Here is a 16,056-nt window from a genome sequence, read left to right as displayed (position 1 = left end):
GCAAAAACTCTAGGCTACAAGATCCAGTTCTCAAAAGTTATATGGCCTTATTTCAGTGATTTAAAATTTTAGTTTTTTCAAAATCCACGCATAAACGTTATTTTCTCAAAAATATCACATATTATTGTAGCCCAGTTTGTGCTGAATACAGTGTTATCAGACTTTAGCCATTAAATATGTTTTTAAGCAACTGAAAAAAGCACAAGTGTCAAAACTTCTCCAGGGCCCAAAACACCCTCAGACCCCAGAGGGTTAAATATTGATCTGTATCTCACCCAAAGTGATTGCATCGCTTCAGAAGACATATATTAAACCACAGGAGTCTTATGGATTACTTTTATGCTGCATTTATGTAATTTTTGAACCTTCAAAGTTTTGGTCACCATTCACTCACATTGTATGGACCTACAGAGATGAGATTCTTCTAAAAACCTTCATTTGTGTTCAGCAGAAGAAAGAAAGTCATACACATCTGGGATGTCATGAGGGTGAGTAAATGAGAGAATTTTCATTTTTGTGTGAACAATTCCTTAAACATAATGTGTGTGTGTGTGTGTGTGTGTGTGTGTGTGCACTTCATAAAAAAACATTTTTATCTATCCCTTTAATTCATTAGTCAATTGTGTCTGTCATCAATATACATTTATTTTGAGAGAATATTACTGTATAAATACATGACAGACATGGTTTGTAACTACTCGTAAGACATGATATATGGTGTACATAAGATCTGAGCCTCTTTACTAAATACATGTAAAAGCTTTATCAATATTGTTTTCAAAGTAGATTATGAAGAATAATGTAGATATTTAGAAGAGTCAGAAATGTATAGTACAGTACATGTACAGTCTGCTGCCTTGTGCTTCACAGAAACCTGGCTGAGTGAAGCCATTCCGGACAACGCGTTACATCTGCCGGGCTTTCAGCTGTTCAGAGCAGATCGCATTCTGGAGTAAACGGGGAAAACGAGAGGTGGTGGGACATGCTTTTACATCAGTGAAAGCTGGTGTACAGATGTAACAACGTTAAAGAAGATGTGCTGTCCTAATTTGGAAGCACTCTATCAACTGTAAGCCTTTCTACTCGCCACGGGAGTTTTCCTCGTTTAGTCTGGTGAGTGTTTGTATTCCTCCACAAGCGTGCATGAACGCAGCGCTGCAACAGCTGGCTGATCAGATCACAGACACAGAACAACAATACCTGGACTCACTTATTATTATTCTCGGCGATTTTAACAAAGCCAAAATACAGAACTGCCAAAATACAGACAGCACATTACATGCCCCACCAGAGACTGAAATATACTGGATCACTGCACACAACATTAAAGGATGCATATCGCTATGTCCCTAGAGCAGCTTTGGGACTCTCAGATCACTGTCTGTTTCATCTTCTTCTGACCTACAGGCAGAACTTAAAATAGCTAAACCTGTAGTAAAGACTGTAAAAAGATGGACCAATGAAGCAGAACTGGAACTGCTTTGACTACACTGATTGGAGTGTTTTTGAAGCTGCAGACACCAATCTGGACAAGCTCACAGATACTGTGACATCATATATCAGTTTCTGTGAAGATATGTGCATCCCTGCTAGGACTTATTTAACATACAGAAATGACAAACCATGGTTTACAGCAAAACTCAGGCAGCTTTGTCATGCCAAAGAGGATTCTTACAGAAGTGGGGATAAAATCTTGTACAATCAAGCCAGAAGCACACTGACAAAAGGAATTAGAGTGGCTAAAAGACGCTAATCCAAGAAGCTGAAAAACAAGGGCCCAGTTGGTGTTTCACCCACTTGTCTAAAATCCTGTGCTGGCCAGCTGGCCCCCATCTACACACAGATCTTCAACAAATCACTGGAGCAGTGTGAAGTTCCCTGCTGCTTCAAATGCTCCACCATCATCCCTGTCCCAAAGAAACCCAAAATCACAGGACTTAATGACTACAGACCCATCGCTCTGACGTCTGTGGTCATGAAGTAATGTTGGCCCACCTGAAGGACATCACAGGACCCTTTCTGGATCCCCTTCAATTGGCTTATCGAGCAAACAGGTCTGTGGATGATGTAGTCAAAATGGAATTGCATCATATCCAGCAACATCTGGAGAGACCAGGGACATATGCAAGGATCCTTTTTGTGGACTTCAGTTTGGCTTTCAACACCATCATCCCAGCTATTCTCCAGACTAAATTACCCCAACACCCCAACATTGACCCCGATCACCATTCTGAATAGCACTGTGGCAGCAGTGGAGTCTTTCAGGTTCCTGGGCACTACCATCTCACAGGACCTGAAGTGGGAGACCCACATTGACTCCATTGTGAAAAAGGCACAGCAGAGGTTGTACTTCCTTCACCAGTTGAGGAAGTTCAACCTGCCACAGGCACTGCTGATACAGTTCTACTCAGCAGTCATTGAGTCTGTCCTCTTCACTCAATAACTGTCTGGTTTGGTTCAGCTACGAAATCAGACATCAGAAAACTACAAAGGACAGTTCGGACTGCTGAGAGGATTATTGGTTGCCCCCTGCCCTCCCTACACTTCCAGAGTGAGGAAAAGGGCTAGAAAAATCACTCTGGACCCCACTCACCCAGCCCACTACCTTTCTGAACTGTTGCCCACTGGCTGGCGCTACAGAGCCCTGAGCACCAGAACCGTCAGGTACAAGATCAGTTTTTTCCCTCAGGCTATCCATCTCATGAACAGTTAAAACTGCCCCATTGAGCAATAATTATGTGCAATACATGCCTTAATCTATTTATATTTATCCAACGTACCCTACCTCTTCTGCCATTACATTCCCTTGCAATATCTGTATATAACAGATTTGTACTTGCGTGTATATATATATATATATATATATATATATATATATATATATATATATATATATATATATATATATATAAACTCAGTAAAAAAAGAAACGTCCCTTTTTCAGGACACTGTATTTTAAAGATAATTTTGTAAAAATCCAAATGACTTTACAGATCTTTATTGTAAAGGGTTTAAACAATGTTTTCCATGCTTGTTCAATGAACCATAAACAGTTAATGAACATGCACCTGTGGAATGGTCGTTAAGACACTAACAGCTTACAGATGGTAGGCAATTAAGGTCACAGTTATAAAAACTTAGGGCACAAAAGAGACCTTTCTACTGACTCTGAAAAACACCAAAAGAAAGATGCCCAGGGTCCCTGCTCATCTGCGTGAATGTGCCTTAGGTATGCTGCATGGAGGCATGAGGACTTCAGACGTAGCCAGGGCAATAAATTGCAATGTCCGTACTGTGAGACACCTAAGACAGCACTACAGGGAGATAGGAAGGCCAGCTGATCGTCCTCGCAGTGGCAGACCACGTGTAACAACACCCGCGGGACAGGTACAGGACAGCAACAACAACTGCCTGAGTTACGCCAGGAATACACAATCCCTCCATCAGTGCTCAGACTGTCTGCAATAGGCTGAGAGAGGCTGGCTGAGGGTTTGTAGGCCTCTTGTAAGGCAGGTCCTTACCAGACATCACCAGCAACAACGTCGCCTATGGGCACAAACCCACCTTCGCTGGACCAGACAGGACTGACAAAAAGTGCTCTTCACTGACAAGTCATGGTTTTGTCTCACCAGGGGTGATGGTCGGACTCGTGTTTATCATCGAAGGAATAAGCATTACACCGAAGCCTGTACTCTGGAGCGGGATTGATTTGGAGGTGGAGGGTCCGTCCTGGTCTGAGGCGGTGTGTCAAAGCATCATCGAACTGAGCTTGTTGTCATTGCAGGCAATCTCAATGCTGTGCATTACATGGAAGACATACTCCTCCCTCATATGGTACCCTTCCTGCAGGCTCATCCTGACATGACCCTCCAGCTTGACAATGCCAACAGCCATACTGCTCATTCTGTGCATGATTTCCTGCAAAACAGGAATGTTAGTGTTCTGCCATGGGCAGCGAAGAGCTGGGATCTCAATCCCATTGAGCATGTCTGGGACCTGTTGGATTGGAGGGTGAGGGCTAGGGCCATTCCCCCAGAATTGTCCGGGAACTTGCAAGTGCCTTGGTGGAAGAGTGGGGTAACATCTCACAGCAAGAACTGGCAAATCTGGTGCAGTCCATGAGGAGGAGATGCACTGCAGCACTTAATGCAGCTGGTGGCCACACCAATTACTGACTGTTACTGACTCCCCCCACCCCCACCCCCTTTGTTCAGGGACACATTATTCCATTTCTGTTAGTCACATGTCTGTGAAACTTGTTCAGTTTATGTCTTAGTTGTTGAATCTTTTTATGTTCATACAAATATTTACACATGTTAAATTTGCTGAAAATAAAAGCAGTTGAAAGTGAGAGGACATTTCTTTTTTTGCTGAGTTTATTTGGTCTTATTTTGTATTTCTATATATATATATACTTATATTTTCTATTCGTTTTTTTTATTCTATTTTTTTATTATTTCTATCTTGTTTTTGTATTGTTTGTGCACCGGAAGCTTCTGTCACCAAGACAAATTCCTTGTATGTGTAAGCATACTTGGCAATAAAGCTCACTCAGATTCTGATACTTAACATTGTTTTTCTAACTGTGAAAAATCTGTCTTGTTACTTCCTGGTAACAAAACAGGAAGTAGGAGTTTATTTCTGGCTTTATGTATATTTAGCATTAAAAACTTGACAGTAATCTAAACTATGAGGAATTCTTACATACATTTACATTCTTACTTTTGTGTATGTTTCTGTGGAGCATTAGATGTGGAGCATGATTTTGCCGATTTATAAGCCTTTCAAATAGTGTGAACCACTTCAAATGTCCTCAAGTAATTTTTCAACATGATTCAACCAGGACATTTTCCACACACACACACACACACACACACACACACACACACACACACACACACAAATAAAATAAATGTGATTGTGTGTGATTGCATTTGTGCGTGTTTTGCATGTCTTCCATCTCCATGCTTCCGTCCTTGTGTAACACAATTACCTGCCCTACTCACAATGTTTATCACAGCTACTAGATACTCCGTCTATTAAGGGGAGCAGCTCAAATGAGTCGTGTTTAAAAATCAAAGTTGATGCTTGCAGAAGGCATCTCTGTTGCCATGAACCACAAGGACACACATGAAAACACAATGGCCATTGAAAGGAGCTTTGTTTTACTCTTTAAGTTATCACTTGCCAGCTGTGGACCCATACAAGTCCATTGCTAATCCATGAGTACATTGTTTAGATGTCTGACATAACCAAGGCTGTCTGTACAGACACTTCAAATTAACAGGTTAATTTTATCCACTGTTTATGCAAATATAGAATGTGCAGACTAACATAACTGCAAACTATTGTACAGAGAAGGCCATTGTGTAATTCGACTGAACATTTGCTGCAAGTCAAGGGTAGTCAGGTTTCTTTTGTCGATCTTTATTTTTTTACATGAAAGATATTTTGTGGTTATAAATACACCATTTCCAGAAGTACTAGAAGTAATATTTTTCAATATAATTATACCTGTTAAAAATTGATGTCCACATATGTGGACAGTGGGACAACGTTTTGAAATTTTAAATAATACCAAGCTTTAGAAAGTAAAGATTTTTTTAAATCAAATTGTTTATGTTTCCAGGAGTGTTGGTTATTCATGCTTTTGAGACATTACATCAGAAATTAGCATAAATAATTCTGATACAAAGTACTGGCCAGCATCATCCAATCACTGCCGACCATGGTAAAATAAAATTATGCATGAAAAATTCTGAATTTATATACTGTTTACCATCGTCCCATATCTGCCAAACATGTTGAGTGGTCCAAACATCATCTGCAGCCTGAAACTGAACTTTTGACTGGATGTTAGGCATGAATGCACATAGGAAAGCTATAGGATGCTCCCTTCCCTTGCTCCCTATTTAGTGAATGACTTAACCTGCAGTGTGCTGTCTGTCTGCACTGGTCTCAGAAAAGTTTGAAATGCACCTTATTTTCATCCTAACTCCGTATAAAGCCTCTGAATGCAACATTTTTCAGCTTTTGGATGCAACCATTGATTCTCAGTGTTATAATGTACAGTGAAAATAGGATATTTTAAGGAAAATGAGCCGATAGTCCATGTACGTGGTCATTGTGTTTAACAGCGTGCCGTTTTGCTATAAATGGATGAAATATTTTAAATGGCATATCAGATGAAACTAGAGACTCTTTTGGCTCAAACAGGTTTTAAAGTGATAACTTAATTAGGTTTCTTACCAGATGTAATTTGTTGGAGTTTCTCCCAAAGACAAACTCAGCTAAGATCGGTGCCATGTTGTTTTGTCACATGACTCAGTGCATCAAAAGTTTAACCCTTTAATGACAGACTAGAATATCCTGAACTGAGATCAGTCAGTTTAAATTAAATTGAATTATGCATAGCCCATAGCGAAGCCAAAGCATAATGTCCACTCATGTGGACGCGAGATCTCAGGAGGTTAAAGGCACTTAACAAATGACTTAAACCAAAATGCTACTTTACTCAAGAGGATCTGTATGAAGTGTAGTTTTCTAGGCCAGAAACCATATAAAGTTTTACACGTGTACTGTAGTGTGGAGTTCCCTAAGTTATTCATACTCTCTTGATCAGTAATTCACAGTGACACTGGTGATTCAGAATCTTATATTTTTTTCTTTTTTAATTTTCCAGCTATTGCTGTAATCCATTTTATTAGGATCTCTGTACATTCAGAGAACTCTGGCTGCATTTGTGTCTTTAAATGTTGGCGAAGCTTCATTTGAGAAGAATGTGATGAGAGCAAAAGAACAAGGAGACTGTTTTTCATTTGTTTGTTTGTTTTTCTCTATTCAAACCTGTGAGTTTTAAACGGAATATGTGAGCATCTGTGCAACACAAATGAAAACAAATGTATTTGCAATTACAAAATCACATGAACCAAAAAACTACATTAGTTTAAGGGCAATAGAGAGTGAAGAACTGGGCTCAGGATCTGTTGTGAACAGCAGAAGTCTGTCACATTTGTTCCTATAAGAAAGAGGGAAAACTGTGAGTGGACAAATCTAATCTAATTTAGAAAGCGCTTTTGCTAAACCTTTTCCTTTTATGTTTCCACATGTTTCAAAACTGATCTACTCTAATGTCATTTCACATCTTTAAATGCTGGTGTATTCCAGTGACATAATAATAGACATTATGCATTCAAGTCATACATTTAAAATTTTTAATAAGCACCACTGACCTCTTGTTTACACAGCCATGATGTGTTTAACAAAAGCTGTGGGAGAAAAGGATAAATGGACAAAATTACTATTCACCTTCTCTAAAGCAAAGAATAAAGGTAAATAAGGAAATAGCAAAGCCACTCAGTAAAGCTCATTTTTTAAACTAGTCTTTAATTTCTATAGTGCATATATAGACAATAATGAGTGAAACTAATAGTAATACACACTAACTGAGGACTTTATTAGGAACACCTGTACATCTACTTATTCATGCGATTATCTAATCTGCCAATCATGTGGCAGCAGTGCGATGCATAAAATCATTCAGATATGGGTCAGGAGCTTCAGTTAATGTTCACATCAACCATCAGAATGGGGAAAAAAATTTGATCTCAGTGATTTCAACCTTGGCATGATTGTTGGTGCCAGATGGGCTGGTTTGAATATTTCTGTAACTGCTGATCTCCTGGGATTCTCACACACAATAGTCTCTAGAGTTTACTCAGAATGGTGCCAAAAAACAAATAACATCCAGCGAGCGGTAGTTCTGCGGAGAGAGGTCAACTGAGAGAGGTCAACGGAGAATGGCCAGACTGGTTCAAGCTGATGGAAAGGCTACAGTGACTCAGGTAACCCCTCTGTACAATTGTAGTGAGCAGAATAGCATCTCAGAATGCACAACACATCCAACATTGAAGCGGATAGGCTACAACAGCAGACCACGTTGGGCACATTATTTGGACCATAGTGTTTCTAATAAAGTGCTCAGTGAGTGTATATTGCAATTTAGATGATAGTAGACTGTTATATAATAAACACTATCACTTGGTGTACTGTAATTCTATCAAAAAGGCTACAAGCATATACTTATTCCCCAATGTAAACAGTAGATTTTTTAAAAATTAACAGACTTTAAAAATGAAAAATGATAATACCTTCATAGTTAACACAACCATTTCCATCTTCCAGTCCGGCCATCAGCTGTTCTACCTCTGATTCTGTCATCTTCTCACCTGCAGGCAAACAGACATGTGATACTCTGGGGGCAATAGTTATTGGTGGCATTGATCTCAAGGTAAATATGTAAATTACCAGGAGGCAAACAGAGACAACCCAACACTGATATTTCTAGGCTGACTTTGTTCTGTTCTAAAACAGGTTTAAATAAATGTCTTATTCAACAGTGACACACTCATTGGATCTACAAAATATACACTCTTGAATATAAAAGTTCCAATTAACCCTGTTCTAAGACTGTTTCCATCTTATTTAGCTGCATAAATCTAGCTACCATATATATATATATATATATATATATATATATATATATATATATATATATATATATATATATATATTTAGTGTACATTTTTTAAATGATTCTTTGTTCTATGTTACCCTGGCATAAAAATAAATAAATAAATAATCACTGCTGTGATGGGGTTTCAAATACAGCTGCTGAGAGAGAAGCGATCAATGTAGCATCTTTCTGTAATCCACTGCTCTCTATATTCCCACTTTTGTGAAGTTGTGGAAATGTAAAAGTGGATATTTTTTGTGTTATTGGTGCAAATGGGAACCTCAAAATAATATTTGGTGTGGTCAACCATTCTCTGCTGTAGAAGTGTATCCATGGACTATAGTTTACTTCTGTGTTCTAAACCCGGAAATCTGAAAAGTGTCCATTAGAACTTAAAAGGGTTTTACAATCGGAAATCATTGGAGAACCTTTTTTAAGTTCCACAAAGAACATAGTATTCTTTACTTATTTAGAAATATATTTATTTACACATGTTTTACATAATCAAGAAACCAATACAATGATCTGAAGAATGAAACATGATTTTCTTTTTCAAAGGACCATGTTGTCAACTCAAGAAACCCTTACAGCAAAAAATGGTTCTTGATCAGAAGAGGTTTCTTTGCTGATCCTAAAGTCTTGTAAGGAATCAATGAAGAACCTTAATTTTTAAGAGTGTATTATAACACAAGTGTTGTTCATCCACTTTGTGTAGCCATGTTTAGCATTTACCCAACGTTGCAAGTACATGACGAAGTTCGGCTCCCATTACAGTGCCGTTTCCTTCCTTGTCAAACACTCGCAGCCCCTCAACAAAGTCCTCAAAAGTGCCATGATCTTTGGACTTGGACACGTGTTGGAACATAGGCAGGAAAGTCTCAAAGTCAATCAGTTTGGAGGTCATTTCTAGAGTGACATAGAAAATGGATATTACAAACACATACAAATTTCATTCATGAGCATTGTGTAGCCTACTATACTGCCCTACAAAAGCAAAAATCAGCAACTACACATTTTGTCAAAATTGAGTTATGATCGAAATCAGGTCTGTTAGACTACGATCTGTCCTGTTAGTTACAGACAATTTTGTTCAGCGACTGCATACTCAGGTGCAGAGAAAAGGGAGTGTGAAATCTGCAGTAACTACAAAGTCGCATTGGATAAAAATGTCTGCTATATGACTATATGAAAATATAAAATTCAAACTTAAACTATAAAACCTTGAAGGCATTTTAATCCATTTCAGTGTAGTCATAGTTACTGCAGTTTTCCTTTATTGGACAGTATAAATTAGTTAATTGTTCTTACCCTCAAGTTTGGGCTTGCCCAGTACTTTCATAACTTCTGCATTTGTGGGGTTCTGACCCAATGCCCTCATGACTTCCCCACACTGGGCATAGGTGATCTTCATTTCACCAGTCGGTGTTCGGTCAAACAGCAAGAAGGCCTCCTTAAATTCTGTGGGGAATATGGTACGGTAATACATGAAGAAGAAAACATGTATACACAGTTTTCAACCTACAGTAAGTCTGTTTGATTTGCAAATGGTTACCTTCAATCTGTTCAGGTGTAAACTCAATCTGGGAAAAAAACATTGAGAATTTTAGGAAGTCTAATATATTTCATTAAAGACTATATGAATTATACAATTGGGAGAATTTCAACCAACATTATAAAAACCTCACAATGCAGTTAACAAAAGTCAATCACAATGGAAATACTGTAAGACGACCCATTCTGAGCTCGGACAAGGCTATTCCAGCTGCTCGGAACTCAACAGACATAGATGCTAGCAGTACCCTTGAGAGGAACCAGGCATTCTGTAGTCTTTGACAAAGGTCAGCTATGACCAGTGTCCCCCACTCATTATGGAGACTAAGAATAACAGACGCTTGTTCTAGAGCCAAAGGAAATAACAGTGAAACCCCATCCTACCTTACTGTCCCTACAGGACAGTCTCAGACAAAGGATTAGGAATGCTAAGAGGTGGTGTGTGGGGTGGTAAGGCCATGAGCTCTGATTCTTTTTCATTCTGACCATAGACAAGTTTCCATTGTCCAGACTCCATCTCTAATCATCAGGTTAATTCATTTTGCAAATGTGGTCTCAGATCAATATGAATAAACAGTGATGTCTGCACACTGAAACACTAAGCTGAGAAGGGACTTTTGAAACCAAAGTTTGTGTGTGAAATTTAAAGGCCAAATGTAAGACTATTTAGTTAAAGGCTATCAGGCCATATTGTTCACATAATGCCACGTACTTTAAAAGCAATGAAATTGGCAGCACAACAGGAGTTACTGCAACTGAATTACTGTAACTACTGTAAGTAAACACCAACCAACCATCATCCGAAAGCTATCTTTTAACTCAATGACAATGCCACAAAACAAATGGAAAATGCATCAGATGTCTATAGAGGGGGAAACTGGTAATTTCCCGAGGGTGGGAATATTGTTGATGTACCAAGAGCAAACTTTATTCTGGAAGAGTCAGTCAAGACTAAGAATCGAAATAGCACAGGATAAAAGCTGTGTGATCAAAATGGGATATTGGTTTACCCTGACAAATTCAAATACGTAGTTCAGTGTTTTACTTCTGTAAGAACAGGGTCACTAAAAAACAAATGCAATAATTTGTCTACCTGAGGCATGATACTAGGTTCACCCTCAGAAAAATAAAAATACAAAATATAAACTGTACTTTTTAAGATACAAGGGGTGGTACCCTCCCCTTCTACCTTAAAGGGGACCTTTTTTGTACCTCTAGTAAGTAAACAAATGTATAACTCATTAATAAATAATGTTTATTACTTGTTTCAAAATGTTTACAACCTTTAAATGTACATTATTTTGTTTTGTTCCTCTGGGAACAAGAATCTATCTGCACAGTACCTTTTTTTCTGAAAGTGGCAGGGGCCTGGTATAGTATGTACCATAGCTATATAGATAAAACCAAAAGGATACTTACCGTAATGCCTTTTGGGTCAAACTCAGGTTCCTTGGGTTTCTGTGGCTCTGGAGGGGGCGCTGGCTTGGCTGCCTCCTTCTTTGGTTCAAGTTTTTTAGGAGCCATTTTAAGATCAGAGCAAGAGGGTGTGAGATGACAATGAGAATGAACTTAGAAAGATTTTATACAGTCCTCAAAGCTCCCCAACTGCATCAGAGGGTTGGTCCATCCTATCAGAGATGCCATCACCCTCCACACAAGGCAAGGGAGCTTAAGTGTGCAGAGATGAGGTTTCACAAGCCAAACCCTCGCACAGATAGGCATGACAGTATTAGCATGATAACAATTTTCAAACTGTGATGATACCCATTAACTGCCTTCTTGACAGTTATGCATTTAGTCCATAATTGCAGATCATAATCGCTTAGGCTCTTTTTCTTCTTCGGTGGAACAGATTTCTACCTACAGCAGTTTAGTTTAAGAAATGTTACGGGTTCAATATAAGCAATCCTCAATCGACAGCATTTTTGGCATAATGCTAATTACCACAATAAAATTTTTTGTCTCACCCCTTGTTGATTTGCGGTTATAGTAAGGCACTTAATATACATTTAAATATACTCAAAAGTATAGCCACAACATTATACGTGTTAACATGATTTTCAAAATAATCCAATTTTATCACACTCTTCAAATACAATCGTCAAAATAATTACATTCTTCAACTTCAGTTAATCACCATCTACACTCACTGAGCACTTTATATGGAACACTTGTACACCTACATATTCAAATGATTATCTAATCAGCCAATCATGTGGCAGCTGTGCAGTGCATAAAATCATGCAGATACGGGTCAGGAACTTCAATTAATGTCAGCATCAACCATCAGAATGGGGAAAAAAATGTGATCTCAGTGATTTCGACTGTGGCATGTATGTTGGTGCCAGATGGGCTGGTTTGAGTATTTATGTAACTGCTGATCTCCTGGAATTTTCACACACAACAGTCTCTAGAATTTACTCAGAATGGTGCCAAAAACAAAAAACATCCAGTGAGCAGAGAGGTCAACGGCAGTGTTATATAAAGTATCCATTTGTCATACTTGAGTAAAAGTAAAGATACCTTCATGGAAATTGACTCAAGTAAAAGTTAAAGTAGCTCATGAGAAAATGACTTATGTAAAAGTATAAAATTAACTGATATTACATTTACTTAAGTATCAAAAGAACAAGTAAATTGCATAAATTATGGAACAGTTCATTAAGCCCATGGCAAATTTGATTGGTGGTGCTCATCATTTACTCACTCTCATGCCATCCCAGCTGTGTATGACTTTCTTTCATCTGCAGAACACATACAAAGATTTTTAGAAGAATATTTCAGCTCTATAGGTCAATTCAATGCAAGTGAATGGTGATCAGATTTTTCAAGCTACAAAAAGCACATTAAGGGAGCATAAAGTTATCCATACTACTACAGTGATTAAATCCATGTCATCTGAAGCGATTCAGTTGGTTTTGGGTGAGAACAAAACAAATTGTAACTCATTTTCACTGTATATCTTGCCACTGCAATCTCTAAGCATGATCATGATTTCAAGCTCGATTTCACTTTCTAGTGCTTGATGCATGCGCAGAGCCCTAGATGGCGCTATAGGACGTTTAATTGAGCTTGAAATCCTGATCACCAAGGAGACTGCTAATGTCAAGATTTATAGTAGAAAAAGGAGCTATATTTTGGTCTATTCGCACCCAAAACCAATTGGATCCATTCAGAAGGCATTGGTGAAACCACTGGAGACTTATGGATTAATCTTATGCTGTATTCAGGCTCGGACTCGCCATTGGGAGAACCGGGACTTTTCCCGGTGGGCCGGCCGAGAAATGGGGCCGCCACGTTATGCAGAACACGCTACAAAACGGCACCGCGATATGCGGAAGGGGGCAGCGATATGCAGAAAATATCTTCCTGAATTTTCTTCCCAGTCCACCCCTGGCTGCATTTATGTGCTTTTTGGAGCTTCAAAGGTCTGGCCACCATTCACTTACGTTGAATTGACCTACATAACAGTGATATTCTTCTGAAAATCCTTTTTTGTTTGTGTTCTGCAGAAAAACAAAACAACTAAGTCATACACATCTTGTATCGAATGAGATGAGTGTAAATGAACACCACAGTCCATAAAAATTGGAACATTGAAGGGGGGAGTTTAGTCATATTAGTGACCAGAACAGAGACTTGTAGGGGTGGGCTCTTTTCACTTGGGCCAATAAGCAACCACTCAGAACACCCTGGCAACTGCATAGCAATATGCAAAAAAATCACAGAAAACAACTTAGCAAAGAGCATAGTAACAACCTAGAGATCACCTTTGCCACTGCATAGCATGCCCTAGCAACCATCCAGAAAACCCTTGTCGTATACTGTAGCATAAATGTGCTACAAAGCAAATATAACCCTACACAACCACCAGAAAACTAGTTTTGCCTAGGCAAAGTCCATTCACGTCTTCATAAAATATAAAAACAAATATTGTTGTACATTTTCATGAGCGCTTGTAATTATTCATACACATCATACCTTGTTTAAATGTAAAATGTAAACGCATGTGATTGACTTTTATATGAACAGGTCTCCTGGAAAGACGGGAGCCTGGTCGCACATAACTTCATTATTTAACAGCTTTCATAATGTTTAAGCCTAAACTGATCAAATTAGTTAGTTAAAAAAAAAGAAAAAGAAAAAAAGAATTAACTTAAATAAGCTGCTTCTTGTCTTCTCCAGTGGAGACAGACGACGGAACACATAATCTTCTGGCGCGCGATTCACTTGTGATTTTGATTCAGATTTGTGATTCGCAAAACGAATCATTAAGACCGCTTTTTGAATCTTTTTGTTCAGTTCAAAGGAATCAAATTTAAAAGATTCGACTCAAATGATTCTTTCAACGAATCACACATCACTCGCCGATCTGCATGTATTTTTCGCACATACAGCAGTAATGTTTTTTGCTGTGTTCAGTCGCAAAGGGTCTGAAGAAATTTATCGGAGTAAAAGTATCCATTTTCTCTTCAAAATGTAGTGAAGTGAAAGTAAAAGTCCAAAGAAATATTTATACTCAAGTAAAGTGCAAATATTAAAAAACTGTACTTAAGTACAGTAACAAAGTATTTGTACTTCGTTACTATACACCTCTGGTCAGCGGAGAACGGACAGGGCTGCGTTTCCCAATAATGATCAATCTTAGTGGTTAAGAGCGTTTTCTATGAGCAATTTCACGAACGTTCGTTATTTTTTATGTGCGTTTCCCAAATCTGCACTTAACATGAACGTGCGAGGACGTGCTTTTAGTGCTACTTAAGAGAGTCGCTGTCCGTGTGACAGTGCTGAAATGTGATTAGTGCTGTTCGTCATTGTAACTTCATTATATTTGTGCATAACTTTACAATCATTTGTAATTTGTAATTTGTTTTAAAATATTTTCTTAAATATTCAACCTAATTAACTGCATATTTAAATAATGTTTTTACATTAATTTTGAGCAGAACGATCTTTTTCTTTTACACAGTCTGTTTCCATAATCAGGTGTGCATGTGTAATATTTTGTTTTCACAAATTCCTCTCAATATAAAAGCTTCCAGGATAGGTGGAGACAGTGTATGATCCTGCTAATTACAAGCATTCATTGAATATTACAAGGTTCACCATTATTACAGAGCACAAAATAAGGAGATGTTTGGAAGATGTGCTTTAGGGACATTCACCAAGAAAGCAGAGGTCTGCTCTTTACTCCCAAAAGTGATAACGGTGACAGGAATGCTGCAGGTGCGGTGCTACACAACTTGTTGTGCTAGAGAGAGTGCCTTTGGGAGTCAGAGAGGAAGAGGAGACAAGGATAAAAGTGTCTACCAAATAAATAAAAGTAAATGTAGGATGATGAGCAACTATTTACAGACGATTTTCATGCACAGCAGCAAGTTAATGAATTTTTTCTTCTCTCTCTAATATTAATTTATACAGTTGTCTGCATCAATAATGCCAGCACTTTGTTGTTACCAACTAGTCCCACTAGTCCACAAATAACTATATTTATTTACTAATTCATCTATTTTATGCATTTAATTATTATTATTATTATTATTATTATTAGACTTCTCTGTTAAAATAAAAATAAATAAAACACATATATCCTGATATTAAAGTCTCAGCATAAAGTGTAGCTATTGATATTTAAAATGTTGAAATGTAATTTCACGATTGTCCTGCAGGTGTCTGCATAAGTCTACGTCCTTACGATGCTCTTAGTAGGATTACTCAAGAGCACTTATAAATCTACAAGCATTCTCAGGTACTACTTAAGTTATGGTGCTTTTGTGAATTTTGTGCAAAATTAAGATGAATCGTAAGTTAGATTCTAAGATGTACTCAGGCTTACAATGCTTGTGGGAAACGAGGCCCAGACTGGTTGGAGCTAACAGAAAGGCTACGGTAACTCGGATAACGACTCTGTACAATTGTAGTGAGCAGAATAGCACGTCGAACCTTGAGGCAGATGGGCTACAACAACAGAAGACCACGTCGGGCACTTT

The 16,056-nt window shown here is 38.2% G+C and overlaps 1 protein-coding gene across 2 annotated transcripts; it reads right to left on the bottom strand.

Annotated features, from left to right (window-relative positions):
- Positions 1 to 5,454: 5,454 nt before the first annotated feature.
- Positions 5,455 to 11,611, bottom strand: myl4 (myosin, light chain 4, alkali; atrial, embryonic). Of its 2 annotated transcripts, XM_051716396.1 has the most exons (7): positions 11,486 to 11,611; positions 10,068 to 10,095; positions 9,824 to 9,973; positions 9,248 to 9,421; positions 8,151 to 8,228; positions 7,233 to 7,268; positions 5,455 to 7,018 (listed from the first exon to the last, which is right to left on the bottom strand). In XM_051716396.1, the coding sequence occupies exons 1-6, from the start codon at positions 11,588 to 11,590 to the stop codon at positions 7,240 to 7,242; spliced, it is 564 nt and encodes a 187-aa protein (XP_051572356.1). In that variant the 5' UTR covers positions 11,591 to 11,611; the 3' UTR covers positions 5,455 to 7,018; positions 7,233 to 7,239. The 2 variants fall into 2 exon arrangements, with proteins under 2 accessions (XP_051572356.1, XP_051572357.1); XM_051716397.1 differs by lacking the exon at positions 5,455 to 7,018 and having other exon boundaries at positions 7,232 to 7,268.
- Between the last annotated feature and the right edge of the window lie 4,445 nt (positions 11,612 to 16,056).

This window comes from Myxocyprinus asiaticus, chromosome 14 (assembly GCF_019703515.2).
Source record: "Myxocyprinus asiaticus isolate MX2 ecotype Aquarium Trade chromosome 14, UBuf_Myxa_2, whole genome shotgun sequence".
In the NCBI taxonomy this organism is placed as follows: domain Eukaryota; kingdom Metazoa; phylum Chordata; class Actinopteri; order Cypriniformes; family Catostomidae; genus Myxocyprinus; species Myxocyprinus asiaticus.
The sequence above is the reverse complement of the archived record's forward strand: the minus strand, read 5'-3'. Positions and strand labels throughout refer to the sequence as shown.

Coding starts and splice junctions, on each gene's coding strand:
- myl4 (XM_051716396.1), bottom strand. CDS start 11,590: ATGGCTCCTAAAAAACTTGAACCAAAGAAGGAGGCAGCCAAGCCAGCG. Junction 10,096..11,485: donor TTGACCCAAAAGGCATTACG/GTAAGTATCCTT, acceptor TTTTTTTCCCAG/ATTGAGTTTACACCTGAACA. Junction 8,229..9,247: donor TCATGTACTTGCAACGTTGG/GTAAATGCTAAA, acceptor GTTTGCCTGCAG/GTGAGAAGATGACAGAATCA.